This window comes from Vulpes lagopus, chromosome 2 (genome assembly GCF_018345385.1).
Source record: "Vulpes lagopus strain Blue_001 chromosome 2, ASM1834538v1, whole genome shotgun sequence".
Lineage (NCBI taxonomy): Eukaryota > Metazoa > Chordata > Mammalia > Carnivora > Canidae > Vulpes > Vulpes lagopus.
In genome coordinates, this window is record NC_054825.1 from 174,056,322 (window position 1) to 174,077,872 (window position 21,551).

The window sequence follows — 21,551 nt, forward strand, 5'->3', positions numbered from 1 at the left end:
AGCAGGCCTGGCAGGAGTCAGGCGATCCGCAGATGCAGAACTGGAGCTCTGCTGCTCTGAGGAGCTGACAACGCAGGTGCCTCTCCTTCCCTGGACCCTGCCAGCCTTCCCCGGGGCTGGAGCCAGCGTGGGCAGAGGGGTGGTCAAGATGTGCCCCGGGGACTTTGAGGGGTTGCAGGCCAGCCGAGGGGCCCGCGGGGATGGGGGCTGCAGAGAACGATGGGGGATTCGAACCCACAAAGGGGGCTCATGCTCTGCTCATGTGTGTGGAAATCAGTGGGGGCTGCCTTGGCAGATGAGGTCCTGGGTTAGGCAGTGGGGACCCCATCGTCAAAGTGGGGGTCCCCAAGGCACTGCATTGGCTCCCCAAACCCAAGACTTCACCTGGTCAAACAGGTGGGAGAGAGGGGTGCTTATCCCGGGCCCTGATGTGAGCGGACGCCTCGCCTTCCCCCGGACTCTGAGGCGTCTCTGGTTGAGGCCTCCTGCTTGCATCCCCAAAACACCCCAGCCTGGGGCCAGGGAACCCCCGGGGAACAGTGTCCAAGTCTGGTCAGCAGGGAGGGGCTGGGAGTGGGGGACCCGACACCCTCTCCTGTGACGCTCTAGTCACAGCCCCAGCTTTGCGCCCTCAGAGGTACCACCTCGAGCAGACGACAGAGCCTCCCTGAAGGACGTCACCCCCACAGCCCTTTCCTCCTGGCCGCTGTGATGTTAAACCAGCACGTCCCAAAGTGTGGCTGGCTGCTGCGCTGCCAGGGCGGGAATGCTGGGAGCGCTGGGAACGGGGCAGCGCCGGCGACGATTTCCCTCGTGTCCGTTTATCTAATATTTCTTATTTCCTTTGAAAAGATATGCCACCGCCACACAAAACCTTCAGTTTTGCAAATACTGGTGTTAAAGTCAAGGCTAAGTTGGAAAAAAGAGAAACAGGAAAACGTGATCTAAATAAAATCGTAATGCAAGCGGGACCGGTGGTATTTGTTCCTGGTCTGTCCCCCTCCAAGACAACCCCGTAAGAGCAGGGACCTCATCGGCTGTGTCTCCACTTGTGTCGCAGTGCTTGGGACAGTGCTTGCGTGGCACATAATAGGTGCTCAGTATATACTGGTTGAATGAATAGTAAAAATCAAGAAAACCACACTCAAATGTCTGCCTTTGAGCAAATAATGGAATTACATACATGAAATTCCCAGCAGCGCCCAGCACATAAGAAGTGCTAGAAAGGGGCGCCTGGGGGGCTCAGTCGGTTAAGCATCTGCCTTCGGCTCAGGTCATGATCTCAGGGTCCTGGGATTGAGCCTTGCATCGGGCTTCCTACTCCGTGGGGAGTCTGCTTCTCCCTCTCCCCCTGTGATCGCTCTTGCTCTCACTCTCTCTCAAACAAATAAAAATCTTTAATTAAAAAAAAAAGAAGTGCTAAAAAATATTCACGCATGTTCTTATTCCTGTAATAATTATTATTATTTACAAGGGCAAACAAATAGGCATTCCGGCCAAGCGCTGACTAGCTGAGCATTAAACTCAAGAGACGCCCAAGGCTGGATATCACCATCCTAGGGTGGACTTCTGAGATGTAAAGACAAATCTGAAAAAAAAAAAAAAAAAAAAGACAAATCTGAAAACCTACTAAAACATGTGTTGCTGGGGCGCCTGGGTGGCTCAGGGGTTGAGCGTCTGCTTTCAACTAGGGGTGTGATCCTGGAGTCCCAGGATCGAGTCCCACATCGGGCTCCCCGCATGGAGCCTGCTTCTCCCTCTGCCTGTGTCTCTGCCTCTCTCTCTGCGTCTCTCATGAATAAATTTTAAAAATCTAAAAAAAAAAAAAAACCCACCTTTCATTGCTGTCACAGTCTTATTATCCACAGTTACAGCAGGCAAATCTTTCAGGCTGAACACTTGAGTGAGGGACAGTGTCCCCGCTTCGTCAGCTGCGAACGTGCTCCCACAGTCAATGAGTCTCTGTGGCGGTTCTAAAACACGGCCCCGAATTTTTTCAGGGGGTTAGGAGGTGGCGTCTGTCTCTCTGCTCTTCTGAGTCTGGGCAGGTTTGTGGCGGCTTCAACCGACCGAGTGGAGCAGGAGGGAGGCCGGGGTGTAAGAGGCAGTGTTTGCCGAGACGCTCACTGGGGCGCCCGAGACACGTGAGACGTCCCAATGTCCTGAGGCAGCCGTGCTCCGAGGCCGGTGAGCTGAGAGCTGGGCCCAGCCTCTGAGCCCTTCCAGCCCAGGCACCAGATATGCAAGGAAAGCGGCTTCCCTGTCCCCGTCTCTGTCCACCGCGTCCCTCTGTCCTTCAGACCTTGGAGCTGAGGACCCGGACATCACGGAGCAGAGACAAGCAGTCCCTGCGGCTCCCGTCTGACTTTCGGAGCAGGATATTATGACATTATGAGCATAACGAGGTGGTTGCGATTTTACACCCCTAAGATCGGGGTCGTGGGTTAGGCAGCGAGGGACGTGGAGCCGCGGCTCTCTTGACACCGCGGTATTTCAATGGTATTACTCTTTCTGCAGAAACGAAAATTCGTTTCCCACTTGCACCCCAACTTGAACGTTCACAGTAATGATTTCTGACCATCTCGGTCATTGTGCCGTGACCTGATCACCACGGTGGCATTTTCCTATTGTGAAAGGCTGTGCGTTTCTCCTTGGACTCGCCTGGGAGGACGCCAACCAATTTACCAACCACATGCGGGACTTTCCATTCCGAGCTACATCCAGAAGGCTTTCCTATATTTGCAAGTGAATGTGCAGATGGAAGCACACGCTGCGAACGCAAAGCCCCGCTTGGGTTCCGGACATGGTTACACTCGTGGACAAAATACTCCCGGCTGGGAGATGCACACACACCAGGGCCTCGGAAGTTAAGAGTTTGGATATTCAGCTTTTCTGAAGACCAAGGCCCCAGCAGAACGTGGAAACAATGCTGTATTGTCATCATTGTTCTAATATCTGCGGGGGTCCTTGGGGAGGGGGGCAAGGTTGGGGGGGCAGGAGGAGAAACCGAGGCTCACGGTCCCCTGGCAAACACAGGAAACTGGTAAATGGCTGTTGGGTGAGTCACGATCTCCCAACTGCCTCCTTGCCTCCGAACAGCAATAATGGGGGCACAACCCAGAGCGCCCCCCCACAGTTGACCTGTTTCCAATAGACCTGCTATTGGCTTTTAATGCCCAAACATCCTCTAGATCCCTGAGGATAGGGCCGCCTCCCCTCAGGTCTTCCCAGGGCAGACCGTGTTGTGTTTTGTCCCCTGCAGAGCCAAGTCAGGTCTGCTCAGACCACCGCCCTCCTGCTAGGGACAGCTGTGTCCCCTTAGGCCCTCCAGGACATGGTAGACCCATCCAGTGCCCCCACAGTGGGCTGTGTTCTCTCAGAATCCCCGAGCTTCCTAAAACACACGTACAGTTTGTTTTTCAGCTAATTATAAAAGAAAACGTACAGTCACGTCCCCATAACTCCATACATTTCTAACAAAACAATGTGAGTCAAGTCTCAAATGAGCATCTCAGAGACGATGGGTAAGGCCCCATGCAGCCTCATGCAGACATTTGGAAAACCTGCCTGGAGCTTGCAAATGAGACGGGGTGGTGGCGGGGGTGTGGGTGGGGCTGGGGCTGGGGTGCTCCCGAGGGACAAAACAATGGCAGGGATCCTCCAGGCTAACAACTTAGTATCCAGGGAGTGATGTTTGCGGCATTTTCCAAATGCTCTGCTGTTCCAAGGCACCTTCCTGTGCCTCTGAGATTGCTTGGGTGCATGCAGTCGGTGGGCATTAAAATGTTTTTATGTTTTTTTATTTTATTTTAATGTTTATCCCTGGAAGTCATGGGAAACAGGCATCTTCCTGCAGACCAGCCGCTTTTCAGCGGCACTGGGGACTACCCAGGCAGGAATCGCTTCATTTCTCCTGGTTTAGGGGCAGCAGCACCCCCTGGCGGCCCGTAAGCCTCCAGCCCATCTGCAGATGCTCAAGGGAACAGAGAGGGGGTCCCAAGGGAAGCTGGGACCTGACCCGCAGCCCACCTGTGAGCAGGGCCTGGCACTCCTATCTCTACCCTACAGGGCCCAGTTTCTTGTGTTGACCTTTGATGAATGTCTTTTTTATTCCCCACTGGGCACCTACATCCCTTTTTTAAGAAAAAAAAAATCTCCATTTTCCACTGGGGAACCCCCTACGCTGAAGTCATATAGGTCTTGAGGGTCAGTCCCCTAGCCCCACACATCTCGTGCGCAGTGATTTGATGACGGAGGAGCATATGACCCAAATCTGTCCAGTGAGAGCCAGGCCTGAGGCTTTCTTGCTGCAGCTAAAAAGAAACATTTCCTTTTCCACTAAGGCTGCTAAGTGGTCCATGGTATATCAGCCCAGCGTCTGGGTGAGTGGTCTCTGGTTGTAGGGGAGTCTTCTTGCAAATAAAGCTCTTCTCCGTACAAAAGCAGATTTTAGAGAGGAAATGGGGCAGTCTTAATGAAAAATATTTGAGCAGCTGGATCCAGCAGTACCTGAAGCCGCCTGCTCCAGGGCATTTTCAGTTAAGTGAACCAATTAAATTTTTTTTTCTCTTCAGCCAGTGGGGAATTGGAGAATAATGCTCCCTGCCTGATGTGGGCCAGTCCCTAATTTCTCTCTTCCCTCCCCGACAAATGTCCTCGTTGCTGTTTACATTTGCAAACTCAGAAGCCATGTTAATCAAAACTATCTTTATTATTTAAAGAGCATCCTGTCATCAGGGGCACCTAGATGGGGTCCCTAGATGGCAGAACAATATTTACATGGGGGTCAGGAGGGTGAGTCTCAGGTGGTCCCAGGGCTGAGTGGGCCCGCCACTGTGGAAGGAGGAGCCTTGGAGGGAGGGTATCCTTGGGCCTGTGGGCTCAGCCCAAGAAGAAAAAATGTCCCATTCCGGGCCCAGGGTGAACCCCACCAGGTGGGGCCGGAGCCCACTTGGGCCCTGGAGGCGTGTGCATCAAGGACAAGCCACAGGTCAGAGCTGGGTCACCATGCCGCTGGCTTCGGAGTGAGTCTGCGGAAAGACAACTGGGGGCTTCTGAGGTCTGAGAGGCTCCCCCAGTCCCACAGCTAACCTCCCCTCCCCAGAAGCCCTTTGAAACCCCTCTGTTCCCTGGGGTGCCCCCTCCCTCCAGCCCCCTGGCTCCCATCTGGGCCCCACCATCACCTTTATGGCCTGGAAGATCCACTCCCGGAAGTCACTGACTTTGGTGTAGACACCTGGCTTCTGGGCCAGGGCACAGCCGGTGCCCCAGCTCACGATGCCACACAGCCGCCAACGTGGCGTCCGAGAGATGCTGTCCTCACACACGAAGGGGCCGCCGCTGTCGCCCTGGTGGTGGGGGGCAGGGGTGGCCTGGCTGGAAGCCCAGAGGGCATCCGGGAGGCCCTCCTGGATGGCCGGGGGCCCTGAGATAGGGACCCCCCCGCTGCCCCGCCCCTCCACCCCTGGCCCCGCAGTGGCAGCGCGGGGGCTGCCCACACACCTGGCAGGCATCGATGCCGCCCTCGGGGTAGCCGGCACAGAACATCTTGGGCTTGATCTGGTTCGCGTAGAAGTCGGGGCCGTTGCACAGCTCGTTGCTGATGATGGGGACTCGGGCCTCCTGGAGCACCCCAGCCTGTTGGCCTGGGGGTGTGCGGGCAAGGCTGGCCGAAGCTGGGGGACAGGCGCGGCGCCCCGCCCTGCTGCGGCCCGCCCGGGCTCTCACGGCCCCGGGCCCCCGGACCTGGAAGCGTCCGACCGGCCGGACCGCCCTTCCCAGCCCAGCCCGGTCCCCGAACGCCGGCGCCGCAGGCAGAGGCCGGGACTCACCGTAGTACTGCGTGTTGCCCCAGCCGGTCACCGTGCAGATCTTGCCGTCCACCAGGGCCTGGCCGGCCGCCGGGAGGCACACGGGCTGGATGTACTCTGCGGGGGACACGGCGCGTCTGCGGCCGCCCCGCCGCCCAGGGCCCCCCACCCGCCTGCGTCCTCAGCCACGGCGGGGCTGCCACCCTCCGGGGGCTCACCGCGCACGCCCCCATCCGGAGCTCGGGGCCCATTCACGGGGCGGAATCGAAGCCAAGGCCCTTGTCCCAGAGTCAGTGACAGAGGGAGAACCTGACCTGCGGGCCTGGCTCCCGAGCCTGCGTTCTTAACCCAGGCCCACAGGCGGCCGCCCCCCGCCCCCCGCCTAGCAGGCGCTCTGGTAAGACATAGAAAAAGGCATCCCTAGTTTTAGATACTTGGCTTCTGTCTGTCAGAAAATCCCTGTGATAGATACCCAGGTCTACCCAGCAACAGTGAGAATGGCGCCCCTACGGTGGCACGTCCTTGTGCAGTGCCCAACCCACACCGGAGGCCCGGGCAGCTCTGTCTACCGCCTGCTGCTGACTCCACGGGCCTGAGCTCTCAGGTATAAAATGGACAGAATCATCGCTTTCCTCGGAGGTTGTGGTGAGAAATTGGTAAAGCCCTGAGTGGCACGCCTGGCAAATAGGAAGTGCGCCCCTAACTAGTAATAGTAATAAACGACAGCGGCGATGACTGCTCATATTAACAGTGCTCACTATGTGCTGGCATCGCTCTAAGCTCTTTACTTATACTACCTTCCTTTTTTAAAAAAAAAAAAAAAAAAGATTTTTATGGGCAGCCTGGGTAGCTTGGCAGTTTAGCACCACCTTCGGCCCAGGATGTGGTCCTGGAGACCCGGGATCGAGTTCCGCATCGGGCTCCCTGCATGGAGCCTGCGTCTCCCTCTGCCTGTGTCTCTGCCTCTCTCTCTCTCTCTGTGTCTTCCATGAGTGAATAAATAAAATATTTTTTTAAAAAAATATTTTATTTCTTTATTTGAGAGAGAGCATTAGCAGGGGGGCAGGAGTAGAGGGAGATGCAGGCTCTCCACTGAGCAGGGAGCCTGATGCAGGGCTTAATCCCAAAACCCTAGGATCATGACCTGAGCCCAAGGCAGACGCTTAACCAACTGAGCCACCCAGGTGCTCCTCATCTCACCCTTTTAATCGTCATGATAACCCTAGGAAGTCATTGAATGGATATGGGAAACTGAGGCACAGAGAGGCGAAGCCACACACCCAGGATCACACAGCTGGCAAGTACTTGAATCTGATCCCAAATCCTATGCCCTTACCCTCTCAGTCCCATGCCTCACACCCAAGACTCCCCCTGGGCTTCCGTGGGCACCTCTTTACTTCCTTATTTGTAACCCCTCCCTAAAGACAAGGGTTTGTTTCATTTTAAAGAAAAATGTGTATCATCCCCTTCAATGGAAAACCGGTAACACGGATCAGTCAAAAGAAAATAACCATAAAAAGAAGTAGAACGCAAACCTTCCACCGTGTGGGAAAACAGGATCCTAAGAGGACCCCCCACCCGCCGCCCCACTCCCCGGGGTGCCGTGGGGGCTCAGTGCGCGCAGGCTCGGGGCACGCTGAGAACAGCGCCGGGCACACGGGGTGTGTGTGTGTGTGTGTGTGTGTGTGTGTGTGTGTGTGCAAGTGCTGGTGTTCGCAGATCATCACTGGGAGAGCGTTTCACTGAACCACCTCCTTATTACACTGCTACCCGGAGGCTCATCCCCGTCGTGTTACGACTTCATCGGCCTGGTTTTTATTAGTGCCGCGGTCGCACGGTGACCCAGGGCCTGCTCGCTACCCAAGGGCGGGCGACGCAGAAGCGCCAAAGCCACCCTGGCCCCCGAGGGCGTCCTTCTGACCGAGAGCAGGGAAATGCTCCAGGGACCCGCAGAGGGAATTGCTTCTGATTCCCTCTCGGACTCATTCATAGATGGTAAAAGTTTTCATTTCACGGAACTGGTTTGGTTGTTTGGTAACAGCTTTTCTGAGCCCTAATTCACGCACCAGACAGCTGGCGCCCTGCGAGTGTACAAGTCGATGGTTTTTAGAGGGTTCACAGGTAGAGAGTCAAGGTGCTTACCTGGCGATAGGAAGGTGCAACCGTTGGCACCGCCGATTTTAGAACATTTTTATCAACCCCTCAACCCACAAAAGAAATTCTGTGTTATTTACTTACCACCTCCCAACCTCCCCGTCCCCATCCTCCCCCCTTACCTCTTAGCACCCCTGCCCCCTGGCGACCACTAATCTACTACTTTCTCCCTCCAGGTCCCCCAATACTGGTCATTTCCTATAAATGGAATCGGGTAGTGGCCTCTTGTGTGTGACTTCTTTGGTTCAGCACAACGTTTGCAAGGTGTATCCGTTGTGTACACGGGTCAGGACTCCATCATTCCTTCTTATGGCCAGATATTATTCTATTGGGTAGATTTGCCACGTTTTGTTAATTTATTTAAACAGACGTCTGGGTTGCTTCGAACTTTTGACTGTTGTGAATAGAGCTGCCGTGGACATCTGTGTATAAGATTCGGTGTGCACACGTGTTTTCATCTCTTCCGGGCATGTACCCCGGGGTGGAACAGCTGGGTCAAAGGGTAACTCCGTGTTTAACTTTTCAAGGAATTGCCAGGTGGTTTCCCAAAGCGGCTACACCAGCCATACCTATCGAGTGCACGCCTACTTTGCGTCCCCTCAAGATCGTTTTTCTCATCACCATGGAGTCCTATGGCTCGGTGCTTTGTCCCTCCAGCCTCTAAAGTCCCCAGGCCAAGGCTCATCCCCCAGACTTACCTGTGAGGGGCAGGGGGCTGGACAGGTGGACCAGGGCAATGTCATTGCTGTTTTCCTCACTGTTGGGGTCTCGAAAGGGGAGGTAGCCCCCGTGATAGACTACTGCCTGCACCCCCAGCTGCAGGCCATGGGGTGAGGCCTGGGCCACGGCGCCGGCAAACACTCGCCACCGAGACAGGACCCGGTTCCGCCTACCGGGGAAGAGGAGAGGAGAGTGGCAGCTGCCTGGGCGCAGCCTCTCTCACCTCGCCTGTCCCCTGCCTCTCCCGCTCAGGGCTGTGGGGGACACTCACTCGGGGAAGCAGTGGGCAGCTGTCAGCACCCAGTCTCCTGAGAGCAGGGACCCTCCACAGAGGTGTGCTCCATCGTAGCGAAGACTGACTTGCCACGGCCACCTGCCCAGGCTGGTGTCTTGGCCTCCGACGATGCGATCCACAGGCAGCTTCCTACGGCCACAATCTGTGGGGGAGGCGGAGTCAGGCAGGAGTGTCTGGAACCTCAGGACACAGCCCCATCCCCAGGGACATGGCCTGCTTTGGGGGACTGAGGTGACATGGACCTGCCACCCTGGGAGAGTCAGGGGACACGGCTCCATCCTCATAGAATCTAAGAAGATATGGCCAGTCGTGGTGGTGGGGTGTCTGATGGGACGAGACCCTGACCTGGGGGGTCTCCAGGAGCATGGGCCCACCTAGGGGAGTAAAGAGACACAGTCCCATCCTTGGGACCCTATGGGGACATGGCCCCGCCACCCTGGGGTCCCAGAGGACACAGCTCCATCCTTGTAAGATAAGAGGATATGATAGGTGTAGGTGTGGGGAGGAGGGGGGATCCAATAGGACATGGCTCCGCCCTGAGGGGTCCCAGGAAGAAGGTTCTGGGTTTCAGGGTCTCACCTTGGCAGACGGTAGCCAGGAAACGGCCCCTGGGACAGTCACTGGGAGAGAAACAGGGGCAGAGGCAGAAACAAAGGGGAGGCCAGTTAGGACGGGAGGAAGGGCCCCTGGGGGGGCGGGATGGGTGCCCCGGGCCGCGGCCCTCCTCACCACACGGAGATGACCTCGAGCAGCCTCCGGGCCAGCGGCAGCCTCCCCTCGTCCACGCAGAAGAAGCCCGACGTGCCGTTGGCGCCCGCCGTCCGCACGTCCAGCTCCGAGTGGCCCAGGGCCCTGGGCAGGCAGGGGTGAGGCCTGCTCCTCCCGCCCCCCGCGCCCCCCGCCCGTCCGCTCCCCCACCCGGGCTGCCGGTACCTGAGGAAGCCCATCTCCTCGCAGCTCAGGCCCGCCACCCTGGCGTTGGAGCGCGAGGAGCACAGCAGCCGCCACGTGCCCTCCGTGTCGTCGAACACCATGAGCCGGCCGTCGGCAGGGCTGGCCTGCACTGCAGGGCGACAGGACGGCCGCCTGGTCACCTCCCCACCGCGCCCCGGGGCGGGGGGCCAGGCCTGAGGCTCCACACGGGGCCCATCGGAGCTCCAGGTGCACCTGCTGGGGGCGGGACCCCGGGGACCTTGCAGCCGGCCCTCCACAGGGACATCGGACATCGGGGGAGAGGAGAGCGGTTTCACCTGCACTCCCAGGAGGACGGCGTGTGAGGCTGGAGCCGCCGGGGACCATCTTTGCCCCCATGAGGGGAAATAAGCCAACATGAAGGAAAGCCAAGAGATGCCTGCCCCTTGATGGAGCCAGGCTCGAAAGCCCCCCAGAATTGTTGGATACGTGAGCCAATCGTTTCCCTTTTTTGTTTAACCGGTTTATTTTCTCCTTTTGTCTTAGGCAGCCCAAAGACCCTGGACTAACAGATGCATCAGTTTGCCAAAATATTCAGATGCCCTAGGAATTTTTATAAAGGAAGAGAAAAGAAGAAAAAGAAGAAAGAAAGAAAGAAAGAAAGAAAGAAAGAAAGAAAGAAAGAAAGAAAGAAAGAAAGAGAGAAAGAGAGAAAGAAAGAAAAAGAAAATAAAGAAAGAAGGAAGGAAGGAAAGAAAAAGAAAGAGAGAGAAGGAAAGAGAGAAAGAACGAACGAATGATCTTTTCTGCAGGACTTATCCGAGCCTTGAATACACGAAAGTGCAATTCTCTGAGCTGAGGATATAGGATTCATTCATTCACTCATTCGTTCATTCACTCACTCGGATAAGCGTTAACTAGACATCGATACTCCATACCCAGCCCTGTGTGAGGTGATGCTGGAGGCATCAAGAGGATCAAGCCAAACCCTCAGCCCCTCACTGGCTGCTCCCCACCGATGGCCAGAGGACCCCTTCCCACACCCCAGCCCTATTTATTTACATTAACCACTCAGGATGCGCCAGGCTCTATTTTGGGCAATGAAACCGGTCACCACAGCAATAAACAAATCAGACCAACCCTCCGCCCTGCGGAACTCAAGGGCCAGCAGGTGAGATGGGTAACGAAGGGGACAAGTAAGCAAAATAGACGGCGTGTCCAAAAGAAAAAGGAGCCAGGGAGGCAAATCTAGCTTGACGGAGGCAGGGGCATACCGCGATGCGGGGATGCGGGGAGAACTTGCCATTTTCCATGGGCGGGCAGGGAAGGCTTCGCTGAGAAGGCGGGGGCGGGGGTGTGTGTGAACAGAGATCTGAAGGGGGGAGAGAGTCGTGAAGGTAGGTGAGGGAACAGAGAACTAGGCCACGGGAACTGCAGGTGCAGAGACGCCGGGCTGCTGGCGTCCGGGAGGAAGAGCACGGAGGCCGGAGCGGAGGGAGCCGGGGCCAGATGAGCCGGGAGGGGGCCAGGTCCACACCAGGACTTTGCTTCTCCCCGGAGCGAGGTGCGAGGTGCGAGGTGCGAGGTGCGAGGTGCGGCCAAGGGAGGCTCTGAGCCAGCAGGGCCCTGACCCTCTGGCTGCAGGCCCCGGGGAGCCGACTGCAGGGGGCCCAGGGAGGGGACGATGGAGGCCCGGCCAGGGCTGGGGCAGCCGGGCGGTGAGAATTGAGACTCTGGAGAGATTTTGTGGGTCGAGCTGACAGTCTGGATGTGGCCATAAAGGAAAGAGAGGAATCAAGGACAAGTCCACACACGGTGTTTGGCCAGAGCACAGAAGGATGGAGCCCCGTGGAGCAGGAGGGGGGAGGGAGGAGGGGGAGCAGGTTTGGGGAAAGGCCAGCTAGACCCCCTCGGTCCTATTCCCCTGAGCCTCCTGCATGGCTGGCGCCCCAGAGCACATTCCTCTTAGGAGGAAGCAGACCAGGCCACACCCGCACTGAGCGGTCTTCCCTCGGCGCACAGATCTGGGGGGACAGGGGAGGCAGGAGGTCTAGGGAATCTGCTGTGTGTCCCACCCCCTGCCTCAAGTTCTCCCCGCCTTGCGCCACCCTGAGGCCAGGCCATCCCCGTTCTGATCAGAGGAAGGAGCCCAAAGCTCGACAGGTGGGGTGACTTGCCCAACATCACCAAGCGAGTGAGAAGCAGAGAGGACTTGCACTGAGGCCTGCGCGGCTCCAGACCCCAAGCTCTGCGTGGGGGCCCGGGACAGCCTCTGGGGTGACCTCTGCTAACCCGCAGCTGACTGCTTCCTGGCTGCCTCGCCTCCATCGCAGCCCCCCCCACCCCCGCCCCCGATTTCCAAGACCAAGACTTGCAGTTTGAAACTGGGGGTGAAGAGCTCCCAAATATTCCCAATAGGGTGAGATTTTAGGGGGAAAAAACGATCACTCTATGGATATGTGTTGGGGGAGGGAGGGGCACAGGGTATCAAATGTCCCCCCATTATTTTTAAAGGCACATTCTTACCCACTGAGAGAGGCACCCACTTTAAAGGCACCATTCTCTGCCTCTGTTTCTCACCTTTCAACTCTTTATTCTTGTTTTATAATTTGCACACACACACGCAATAATAATACTGTGTTCTGGGTCACCTGGTTTGCTTACTAAATTGTCTGATATATTTAGAGGTGTGAAAAGTCCCAGAAAAAATTGAGGTGGGGATATAGTTTGGGGGCTGTTTTTGTTTGTTTGGTAATTTCCCAAGAGTTTTGGAAAACCCAAGCAGAACTGAAGGGCAGCACGGCTGGCGTTGGCCGGAGCGGAGTGTGATTCACGGCCTAGTTACTGTCTAGCTGGAGGCCAAGGACAGGTTAGCTCGTCTCGGCGACCTGCCTGTGCTTGTTGGTTGAGCAAAGACTTCCCGAGCACCCACATGTGGGACACCGTTGGGGGCAGCAAACGAAGTGGCTCTGCCCTCCTAAAATTCACCCGACGTAAGGTGTGAGGATTCTTACCCCGGCAACAGGCATGGCCATGGGGTGGAGGGGAGCGTGGGGCCTAGGGGTGCAGGAAGGCCTTGCTCAGGAGAGTTAAAGCCTGATGGTGGTGAGACCCCAAAGCGACACTTGCCAAGTGTCTGGGAGCCAAGCAGTGCCTCATCTCTCATTCTCCCCCCGCCCCCCGCAGGTCACGGGTGAGGATGTTGGGACCCAGAGAGGCAGGACTGGGATGAGGCCGCAGAGCTCAGCAGTGACAGTGCAGAACTTCCAAACCGCTTCTGGGCGTGAGCGGGAAAGAGGTGCTAAGCAAAGACGGGGTGGGGGTGGGGGTGGGGGCCAGGAGGGCCCTTGGAGGGCATGAGCACGGCCCACAGGCTGGACCCCAGAGGGCGCCCGCAGCAAGCCCGAGGAGAGGGCAGAAGAGGGGTCTGCACCCAGGTTGCCTGGAGCCTACGGGGGGGGGGGGATCTTAGCCCAGGGGCAGTGGGGACGACGGAGCGGCTTTTCCAGGGTGTGACCCCCCCCAACCCCCCCGGCCCGTGCCCGCCACTTCCACAGCTCGTGATGTTGGACAAGTCACTTCACTGGGCTTTCAGTGTCCCCCATCTGCCAAACGGGGGTGATGAGGACAGGTCCGAATTCGCAGGATTCTGGAGCCAAGGGCACAGCGCGGGCCTGGCAGGTGGCAGCCGTCGCGAAGGCGAGTGGCTTGGCTGTTTCTTGAGAAACAGCAGAGTGTAGCCGTTCTGCAGAGATCGAGGCGGCCTGGGTTCGGATCCCAGAGCGCCGCCTACTGGCTCTGACACCTGCGGCCGGTCGCCGGGCCTCTCTGCCTCAGTCTCCCCGTGTTAAAATGGGCTTTGGGGAGGGTTTAATGAACCGAAACCGGAGAGGCCCGAGGCCTGCGCCTGGCACCTGTAAATGCTCGGAGTGCTGGGATGGTGACCAGCGCTGATGGAGGCTTCCTTGTCTGGATTTTCATTTCTTAGCACCAGCTGAGTCCTTTAGGGAATTGGAGGAGGCTCCTGGGAGTGAGAAACACATCCCCTCACCCAGCTCCCCCTTTCTTCCCGCTGCGCTGGGCCACGGACCTGCAGCTGGGGGCTGGCGCCCGGGAAAATTCATCCACTCATCCCACATTTAGTTTCCGCATCTATTATTAGCGTGGCCGTTCATTCTCAGCTGCGAGCAGACCCAGCTCTGCCGGCCCGTCTGGCAGCTATTCCCGGCCTCCTCACCTCCCAGCCGCGTGTCCTCTCTGGTCTCACTTTTCCACATCTGTAGATGGGGATCGTAGCCGCAGCCACCCCCACCCCCGGAGAACTAGAAGGGGTCGCACTCATACGGCAGCTCGCAAATAGGTTCTGACCATGCCTCCCGGTAGGGGACACGTGTTTACATTTTATGACCTAGCCCTGAATGAGCAAACCAATGCATGGCCCCGAGCCTCAGTTTCCCCATCTGTAAAATGGAGAGAGCAACAGCGCAGCTCGCACGGAACCAGAACGAAAGGTTAACACCACGTTTTCGCCCCGAAGGAGATGCGCTGAGGTCATTTCTAATCTAGTCTCCTTCGTGCTTTTTAAAATGTGGTTTTTGACTCCCTGACTTATGAACTTCATGAGGCCCTGATGGGGGGTGGGGGTGGGGGGAGCGCATTTATAGTCTAGAAAATACTAGAATGGCCGGCGGCGCGGAGCAGGTGCTCAGTCCCTGGGCGCTCCAACCACTGGCGCGTCGGCCCCTGCCCACGCAGCTGCTCAGAAATCGTCCCTTGAGCCCCCACCAGCTACAGGTTTCCTCCAGGGCTCCCCCGAGGCTCCCGGCCCCCTTAACTCACCCGGATACAGCGGCTCCTGATCACTCTTGAGTAGGAAGGTCACTGCAGAGAAGGCAGACAGGTGAGGGCAGGCAGGGGGCTGCGGGGGGTGGGGGGTGGGCAGGGGAGGGTAGAGGCGCAGGGGCCACTCTCACCAATGGCCCAGGATGCTGCCCCGATGCCTGTCAGGAGCAGCAGGGTCCCCGCAGTGAGAGCTGCCACCTTGGGTCCGGAACAGCATGGCACAGTCTGGGCACCTGCAACAGACACCATGCCGGGGCCACTGCCAGGCCTGTCCTCGTCACCGCCACGTCGGGGCACCGGGGCCAGCCGTGCCCTGCCCCCCAGGGCTACCGTGGCCCGGTTTCTCAGGCCCAGGGTTGGCAGGGCCGTCCCTCCCCTACTGTGCGGGCGACCAGGTGTCCGGCTCCCGGAGGCTTCCTGCTGGGCAGGGGCGTGGCTGGGACCGCTGCCACCTGCCCGCCCGCACTCCTGGCTTGCAGCCTTTCTCTTCCCGGGGACACTGCACTTCGCTATGTCCTTGTCCCGTTGCACCATCTCTTCTTGAACCTCTCATTCCCACTAACTCTCTCAGAGGCTCTGGGAGCCTCTCAGGGGCCGCGACCCCTGACCTTTGCCTTCCTGGCAGCTCACTTCCCTGCTGTTCTGGGTGTCCTCACCACTCCGTCACTCTCTCTCTGCTGCTCTACTTCCTCTGTCCCTGGGCATCCATCCCCTCTGCCCCGCCCCACCCGCCGCAAGACCCAGCTCCGAGGTCAAATGTGCCCCCTGGACGTTAAGGACCCAAATTTGAAAATTGGCCAGCCTCACTTAAAAATAGTGGCCTTAGCCCTCCGAACCCAGGACCTTGGGCAGGTGGCATCAGCTCTTTGAACCTTAGCTTTCTTGTCTGTTTAATGGGCATCCACCCCACACTCACCTCTAAAAAGACTACTTTAAGGTTCTCTTACATCCTAATAGCCAAACTCTTATCACAGGCTTGTTCTCCCAAGCACAGTCCTCATTTGGGGGGAGGATTCCCATTTTTTGGCCAGGGAATCCTAAGGCTCAGAGAAGGAGAGTCACATGCTCCTGGCGGTGATTCAGCCAGCAGGAGGCAGTGCTGAGCCCTGGACCTGGGGACACGGCGCTGGGACCCTCACGTAGGAGCACTAGGCCCTGCTCCCTCTCCTTGTCATAATGCCTGGCAGGGAGCAAGTTCTCAAGAAGTGCTTTTACATCATGAGAGCTGGGTGCTCCTGGGCGATACCCCTCGCCTCTCTGGGCCTCAGTGTCCTCCTTGGTAAAATGGAGCTTTGTTCCCTCGTTGTCCTGCTGAGCAGCTGCTGTCCCTGGCACCGTACTAGGCTCAGAAGACACAGCCCAAGACAGATGAGATGCGGGCGCTCCCGGGGCTCGCATTCTCACACGTGTAAGGTTGAGGGGAAAACATAAACAAGTAAACACACTTGATCGTTTCCAGGTGGTGGCAAAGCCTATGAAGAAAATAATGCAGGTCGGGGGCAGCAGGTGGCTTCTGTGGAGTGCTGAGGGGAGGCCTCCCCAGGAAGTGGCTTTTGAGCTGAGCCCTGAAGGGTGAGAGCAGCCGTGCAAAGATCTCAAGGAGGAGCACTGAGGGCAGAGGGAACAGCACGGGCAAAGGCCCGGGGGCAAGGATAAGCATGATCTGTTTGAGAGAGAGAGAGAGAGACCACCGATGCGGCCAGAAGGGCATGGGTTTGGGGAAGGTGGGAAGGTAGGGACCTGGGCTGGGATCCGCTAGGGAGGCCGGATGGCCTGAAGGGAAGGGGGTTTTTATGCCCAGGGCCACAGGGGTCCCGGGGACTGAAAGCCAACCCCTTGACAAGGGTCTGCGGGAGAGCCAAGGAAGAAGGGCTCCTAGGAGCCTTCAGCTGGGCCTGGCGTGCCCCCAACCGCCCCCGGGCACCTGCACGGCCTCCGCAGGGCGGCAGGAGTCCGAGCGCTCCCAGCTGCGTCTGGCACCACAGCTGGTGGGCACAGGGCCAGACCGGCACCCTGAATGGAGCAGGACCTGGCCCAGGATCTTCCTGGGACGGCCACTGCCAGGGCGCCCTAAGAATCTGAGAGGCCAGCAGTTCTCGGCAAGGCATGAGAAAACAAACACACCCTCCCCCCAAAGAGGCCGCAGGGGCCCAGGCCAGGCCCGGCCTCCGCCCTCCTGCCAACTGTGCCCCAAACCATCTTCCTGGTTTCAGGGGTTGGCTCCTGCAGCCGCGAGGCTGGTCCTGGTCCCTTTGTTTTCAGGTGTGCCTGCCAGGGCTTTGGGCCACCAGGAGCCCGCCCGGAGCCCACCCAGCCTAGGGGCTTTGGCGTGCGTGCTGGGGTGGCAAGCGCTGCCACTCTGTGTCTCTTGGGGTGAGAGGGACCTCCTTCCACGCCCTCTGGATCTGGGGGGCTTCAGGCAACCCCAAAACAGGTGCCCTGGTAGGACGGGAAGTGTTCTCACTCTGGGTCCTCCGGCGTGAGAGGCATCCTCACTGCACGCCTTTCCCGAGGCCAGAAGTGTCCCCACGGTGGGGACAGCATCCTTGCCGCGATTCCCGGGGAGCAGCCTGCCCAGCTTCTCCCCGAAGCTCCTCAAGGGCACCAGGCTGCCCTGACCTTAGGTGTTCTGTCCGCACCACCCGGCTGCAAACCTCTCACAGGTGACACCTTTGGCTCCTTGTCTCTGAGACCCCGCTCAGTCAATAGCTCAGGGCTCAGCCCTCGTCGTACCCAACCCCAGCTTCCCGAAGACACTCTGCTTCGGCCTCTGGGACAGCACGTGCGTCCGATTTTCCTTCTGCTTCTCTATCTCCTGACCCTCTTCCCATTCCCTGAAACCTAGAGTTCGTAGGGTGGGACGTGGCCTCCTCCCCCACGTGCCCCCTGCTCCCACGTCTGCCTCACACACCTCCACAGCCTCAGTTTCCCTTTTCTGCCCTGCAGCCTCATAGATGCCTTTCCCTGGAATCCTCTGGGCCCTTCGCAATCCCCAGGTCCTATACTGGCCTCAACATCCCCCCTGCCCCGAATCCCCAGATTCCATCTCAGAGGCCCTCATCCTCCAGACTATCCCCTCTCTGCAGGACACCTCCCCACAACCACAGCTTGCCAGCCCCCCCCAACCTGCAGGCCTCCTGAGCACCTCCTGTCCACCCTCTCCTTGCCCATACCCAGCCCCACCCAAGCCCAGGACTCAGCCTCCCCTCTGGTCCAGCCTCCACAGGGAAGCTTGAGGATCTTCCTAAACACCAAATCCACCCTGTCTCTTCTTTACCTAGACCCCTCCATGACTCCCGGTGTCCCCAAGTCAGAGTCTAAGGCCCCCAGCCTTGGGGTGTCAGCTTTTCTAGGATATAAGCAGGGCCGTTAGAGACCTGGGGGTTGGACCTATGTTTCCCTGAACTCCCAGACAGCCTTGCGGGTCCCGATCGGACACCTGATGGAGCTTCCAAAAAGCAACCCAAACCACCACCGGACTTGTAAACCACCAGGCAGACCCAGAGAAACAAAGAATGACCACCATCGCCACCTGGTGGAGACACCCGGCACTGCCAGGGCATCACAGGCCGGCCACCAAAAACAGTCCTGGACGCCTTGCTCCCCTGGGCACTCTCAGCTTCCCACAGGACCCCCAGGAACGCCCGCAGTATCCGCGGGCCTCTGCATCCCTGGAAGCCCTGCTTTACACACGCTCTTCCCTCTGCCTGGCACACCCATTCCCTGCTCACCTTGAGTGCCAACCCAGGGGTCACCCCCTCTGATCCCAAGTCCCCAGGGAGCACCAAGAACCTTGCCCTGGGCACACTTCAAAGCCACCACCAACGGCAGCCGCGGCTCTCAGAATCGGGTCCTTCCCAGCCCGGCCCTGGCCCCGTCCTGCACTTTCCTCCGTCCTTGCACCGGGGGGTGATAAGGAAGGTAACGTTGTGGCCATCCTCAGTTTACCGCGGAGGAGAGGAGGCCCAGAGAGGGGCCACCGCCTACCCTGGGTCACCCGGCAAGTTGGCACAGCACCAGAAGCTTTCGGCATCTGGGTCCAGGTTTGATCGCTGGCTCCAGCCTCGGCAGCAGGACGCAGCCAGAGAACCGGGCCGAGCCGCCTGGGGATGCGGGGCACCCCACTCGGCCTCATTCTCTCTGCACCCAGACCAGCTCTGGCCATCCTTTGGGGCGTGACCCGCTTTTCTCCCCGGTTCATTCGCCCGTGGCCCCCGGCCACAGAGGCTTCCCTCAGTCCGCTCCAGGAAGAAAACCGTCCGTCCCTAAGTTTCCAGGCTCTGCACCCACCTGCTCTGCACAGCAAGGGCAGTGCTCGCTCCTGAGCCACGGGGGGGTGGGGGGGGGCCGGGGTGCTGGGTTTGCTTTGGGCCATGGCTGGACTTGCTAACTGCTGAGACCCCAGGGGGCCAGTCATCCCCACTGATCTTTCCAGCCAAACACCCAGCTCTCCCTGCCGACCATGCCCTTTAAATCCTCAGCCACCCGGAGGTGCGCATTCACCCCACCTCCGTCTTAAAGACGAAAACTTGAGGCCCAGAGAGGGGAAGCTGCTTGCCCAGGGCTGCCCAGCTCGACACTGCTACCACCTGGAACTGAACCCAGCTAGCCTGGTTCCAGGAAGAAGAGAGGGAGCCAGCCCCCGCTGGAGAGGGCAGGAGGGAAAGGCTGCCCCCCGCTCAGGCCCCTCCAGCTGGCTCCCAGGGAGCCCCTACCCGGGCCTGCCCAGAGCCCTTCCGTGCCAGCCACTCGGGCGGGGGCTTTCTCTCCTTGTTCCTGGAGTGGTTTCTCTGCGGTCTCTCCCCTCTCCATCCATCCTGGCTGAGTCCAAAGTCCTCCCTCTGCTCTTTTGCCCACAGTGTGGAGAGATGGGAGGAGGGTCTAGGATCAGTGGGGGTCTTGGGGCCCCTAGACACCAAGCTGGCCGACCTCTGTCATGACAGCTCTGGTTCACAGCGTGGGTTTTACATGCTAAGCCCCACACTGGTGCCCTGTGTGCGTTCTGTGCTCCCAGCAACCCCTGTCAGTAGCTAGGCAGGTAGCATGAGGACCCATGCTGAACCCCGGGGGGCAAACTGAAGCCCAGGATGGATGTCACTTATACAAGACCACACAGCCAAAAAGTGGCAGAAGCAGATTCCAATACAGGCCTGTGCGTTCAGCTCGAGTCTGTGTCCAGAACCGTGATCGCTGGTCTTCCCACCTTAGCTCCAGGTGGGGGACAGGGTTAGCTGAGGAGTCACTGGGTGTGAGGGGAAACTGAGGCAAGGAGCCAGGAAGGTCATACAGGATAGCAGGAAGGCAGGTGGTGGCACAGCCCCACAGAAGATTTGGTTAATAGTTAATCAGGCAGAGGAGACTGTAGAAGGGGGTGGGGATGGCCCCGGAGGGGTGCCAGAGAGAGGGGGCTCTGAGGGGGCAGAGGGCTGGGAGCAGAGCACAGAGGGAGGGGCGCCAGGCAGAGCCCAAGTCGGGACTCAGGGGAAAGAAGCTGAAAAAAACCTCAGCTTTAGGTAACTGAAAATAAAATCGCTCTGTTACAAAAGAGCAATAGCGATCGTGATTCTGCGCGAAGGCGATTATTCTCGGGGCACCAATCGTTCGTCCGAAACTCCTAGGGGACTCACCCTCCTTCTCCGCCATGTCACGGCCTCTTGTTAATGATTCCCCGGCTGACCTCCCGGGCCGGGGTGGGACCTGTGGGGAGACGGACAGAGAGGCAGGGCCTGGGGGAGCCGAGCCCAGCCCGGTGCCCCCCGGCCCGGCGCCCATCCAGGGAGGCTGCAGGGACTGGGCCCCGGCCAGAGCACGCCGTGATCACGGACGCACACCGGGCTGGGTTCAAGGATGGGGTCAGTGTCCGACCAGCAGCCAGGGGAACGCCTGGATTCGCAGCGTGGGGGGCCCCCTGCCTGGGCCTGGGGAGCAGAGAGATCCCGGCCGGCCGGGACCCCTGGGGAGAGAGGGATCTGGGGGCTCCAACCCCTGGGTGTGTGGGAGGAGGGGCGGAGGGGCCCAGAGTCTGGGGTCTGAGGGGGGAGGAGACCCAATCTCTGAGTCTGAGGCAGGGGGGCTGGAACTCCCAGGTCCCGGGGAGAGAGGTCGAGAGCCCCCCTCCTGGGTCTCGGGGAAGCCCTCTCTGGGGAGCTGGGCATTAGGTGGGGTGGGGGTGACGGGACCCTTGCCCTGGGCCTGGAAGGCAGGGCCCGGTGCTTACCCTGGGGTCCGGCAGGTGGGGGCGGAGCTGAGAGATAGTGCCCTCTCCGGGTCAGTCTCCAGGCCTGGGCGGGAGCATGGTGGCCCCGCGGCGGTGGCCCGGAGGCAGAGGCGGCGGCGTGGGGCCTGCTAGGCCTGGCGGCCTCACCTGAGGAGGAGGGGGCCGGGCGGAGGCGGGGGAAGGGGCGGGGAGGGGCAGGGCCAGGGCCGGGGCGCCGGAGGCCACCTGGCTGGCGGGGCGGGATCGCGGCCGGGTGGGGGGGGGGGCCCAGGTGTGCGCAGGGTGGGTCTGGGCAGACCGCGCAGCCGGGGGTGCTCGCAGCACCCAAGGGCGGGCCTTCGAGTTGCAGGGAGTCGGGGACCGCCGCCCCACGCCCCACCCGCCCCTGCCGCACCCCCACCCGGCCCAGCTCAGGCCCGACCCCCTCCCTGTGCCCCTGGCCCCTCGGACACCCTGCCCGGTACCACCGCCCCTGCCATTTCCCGCGCCCCGTCCAGCTCGGGAGCAAGGCGGTCCCGGTCCCGCGGGGCCCTGGCCCGGACCCCCCTCCCCCAACTCGGGCCCAGCCTCTGCCCCTTCCCCTCCCCCAGCTGCCTTCCTA

General features: G+C 59.3%; 1 protein-coding gene across 2 annotated transcripts; it reads right to left on the minus strand.

Annotated features, from left to right (window-relative positions):
- Positions 1 to 4,692: 4,692 nt before the first annotated feature.
- On the minus strand, positions 4,693 to 21,551 carry HPN (hepsin). Of its 2 annotated transcripts, none has more exons than XM_041742848.1 (13): positions 20,951 to 21,551; positions 20,361 to 20,430; positions 14,865 to 14,966; positions 14,731 to 14,772; positions 9,913 to 10,042; positions 9,709 to 9,831; positions 9,559 to 9,599; positions 8,956 to 9,121; positions 8,663 to 8,853; positions 5,832 to 5,927; positions 5,503 to 5,645; positions 5,184 to 5,348; positions 4,693 to 5,044 (listed from the first exon to the last, which is right to left on the minus strand). In XM_041742848.1, the coding sequence occupies exons 2-13, from the start codon at positions 20,374 to 20,376 to the stop codon at positions 5,003 to 5,005; spliced, it is 1,257 nt and encodes a 418-aa protein (XP_041598782.1). In that variant the 5' UTR covers positions 20,377 to 20,430; positions 20,951 to 21,551; the 3' UTR covers positions 4,693 to 5,002. The 2 variants fall into 2 exon arrangements, with proteins under 2 accessions (XP_041598782.1, XP_041598783.1); XM_041742849.1 differs by having other exon boundaries at positions 4,693 to 5,030; positions 20,951 to 21,543.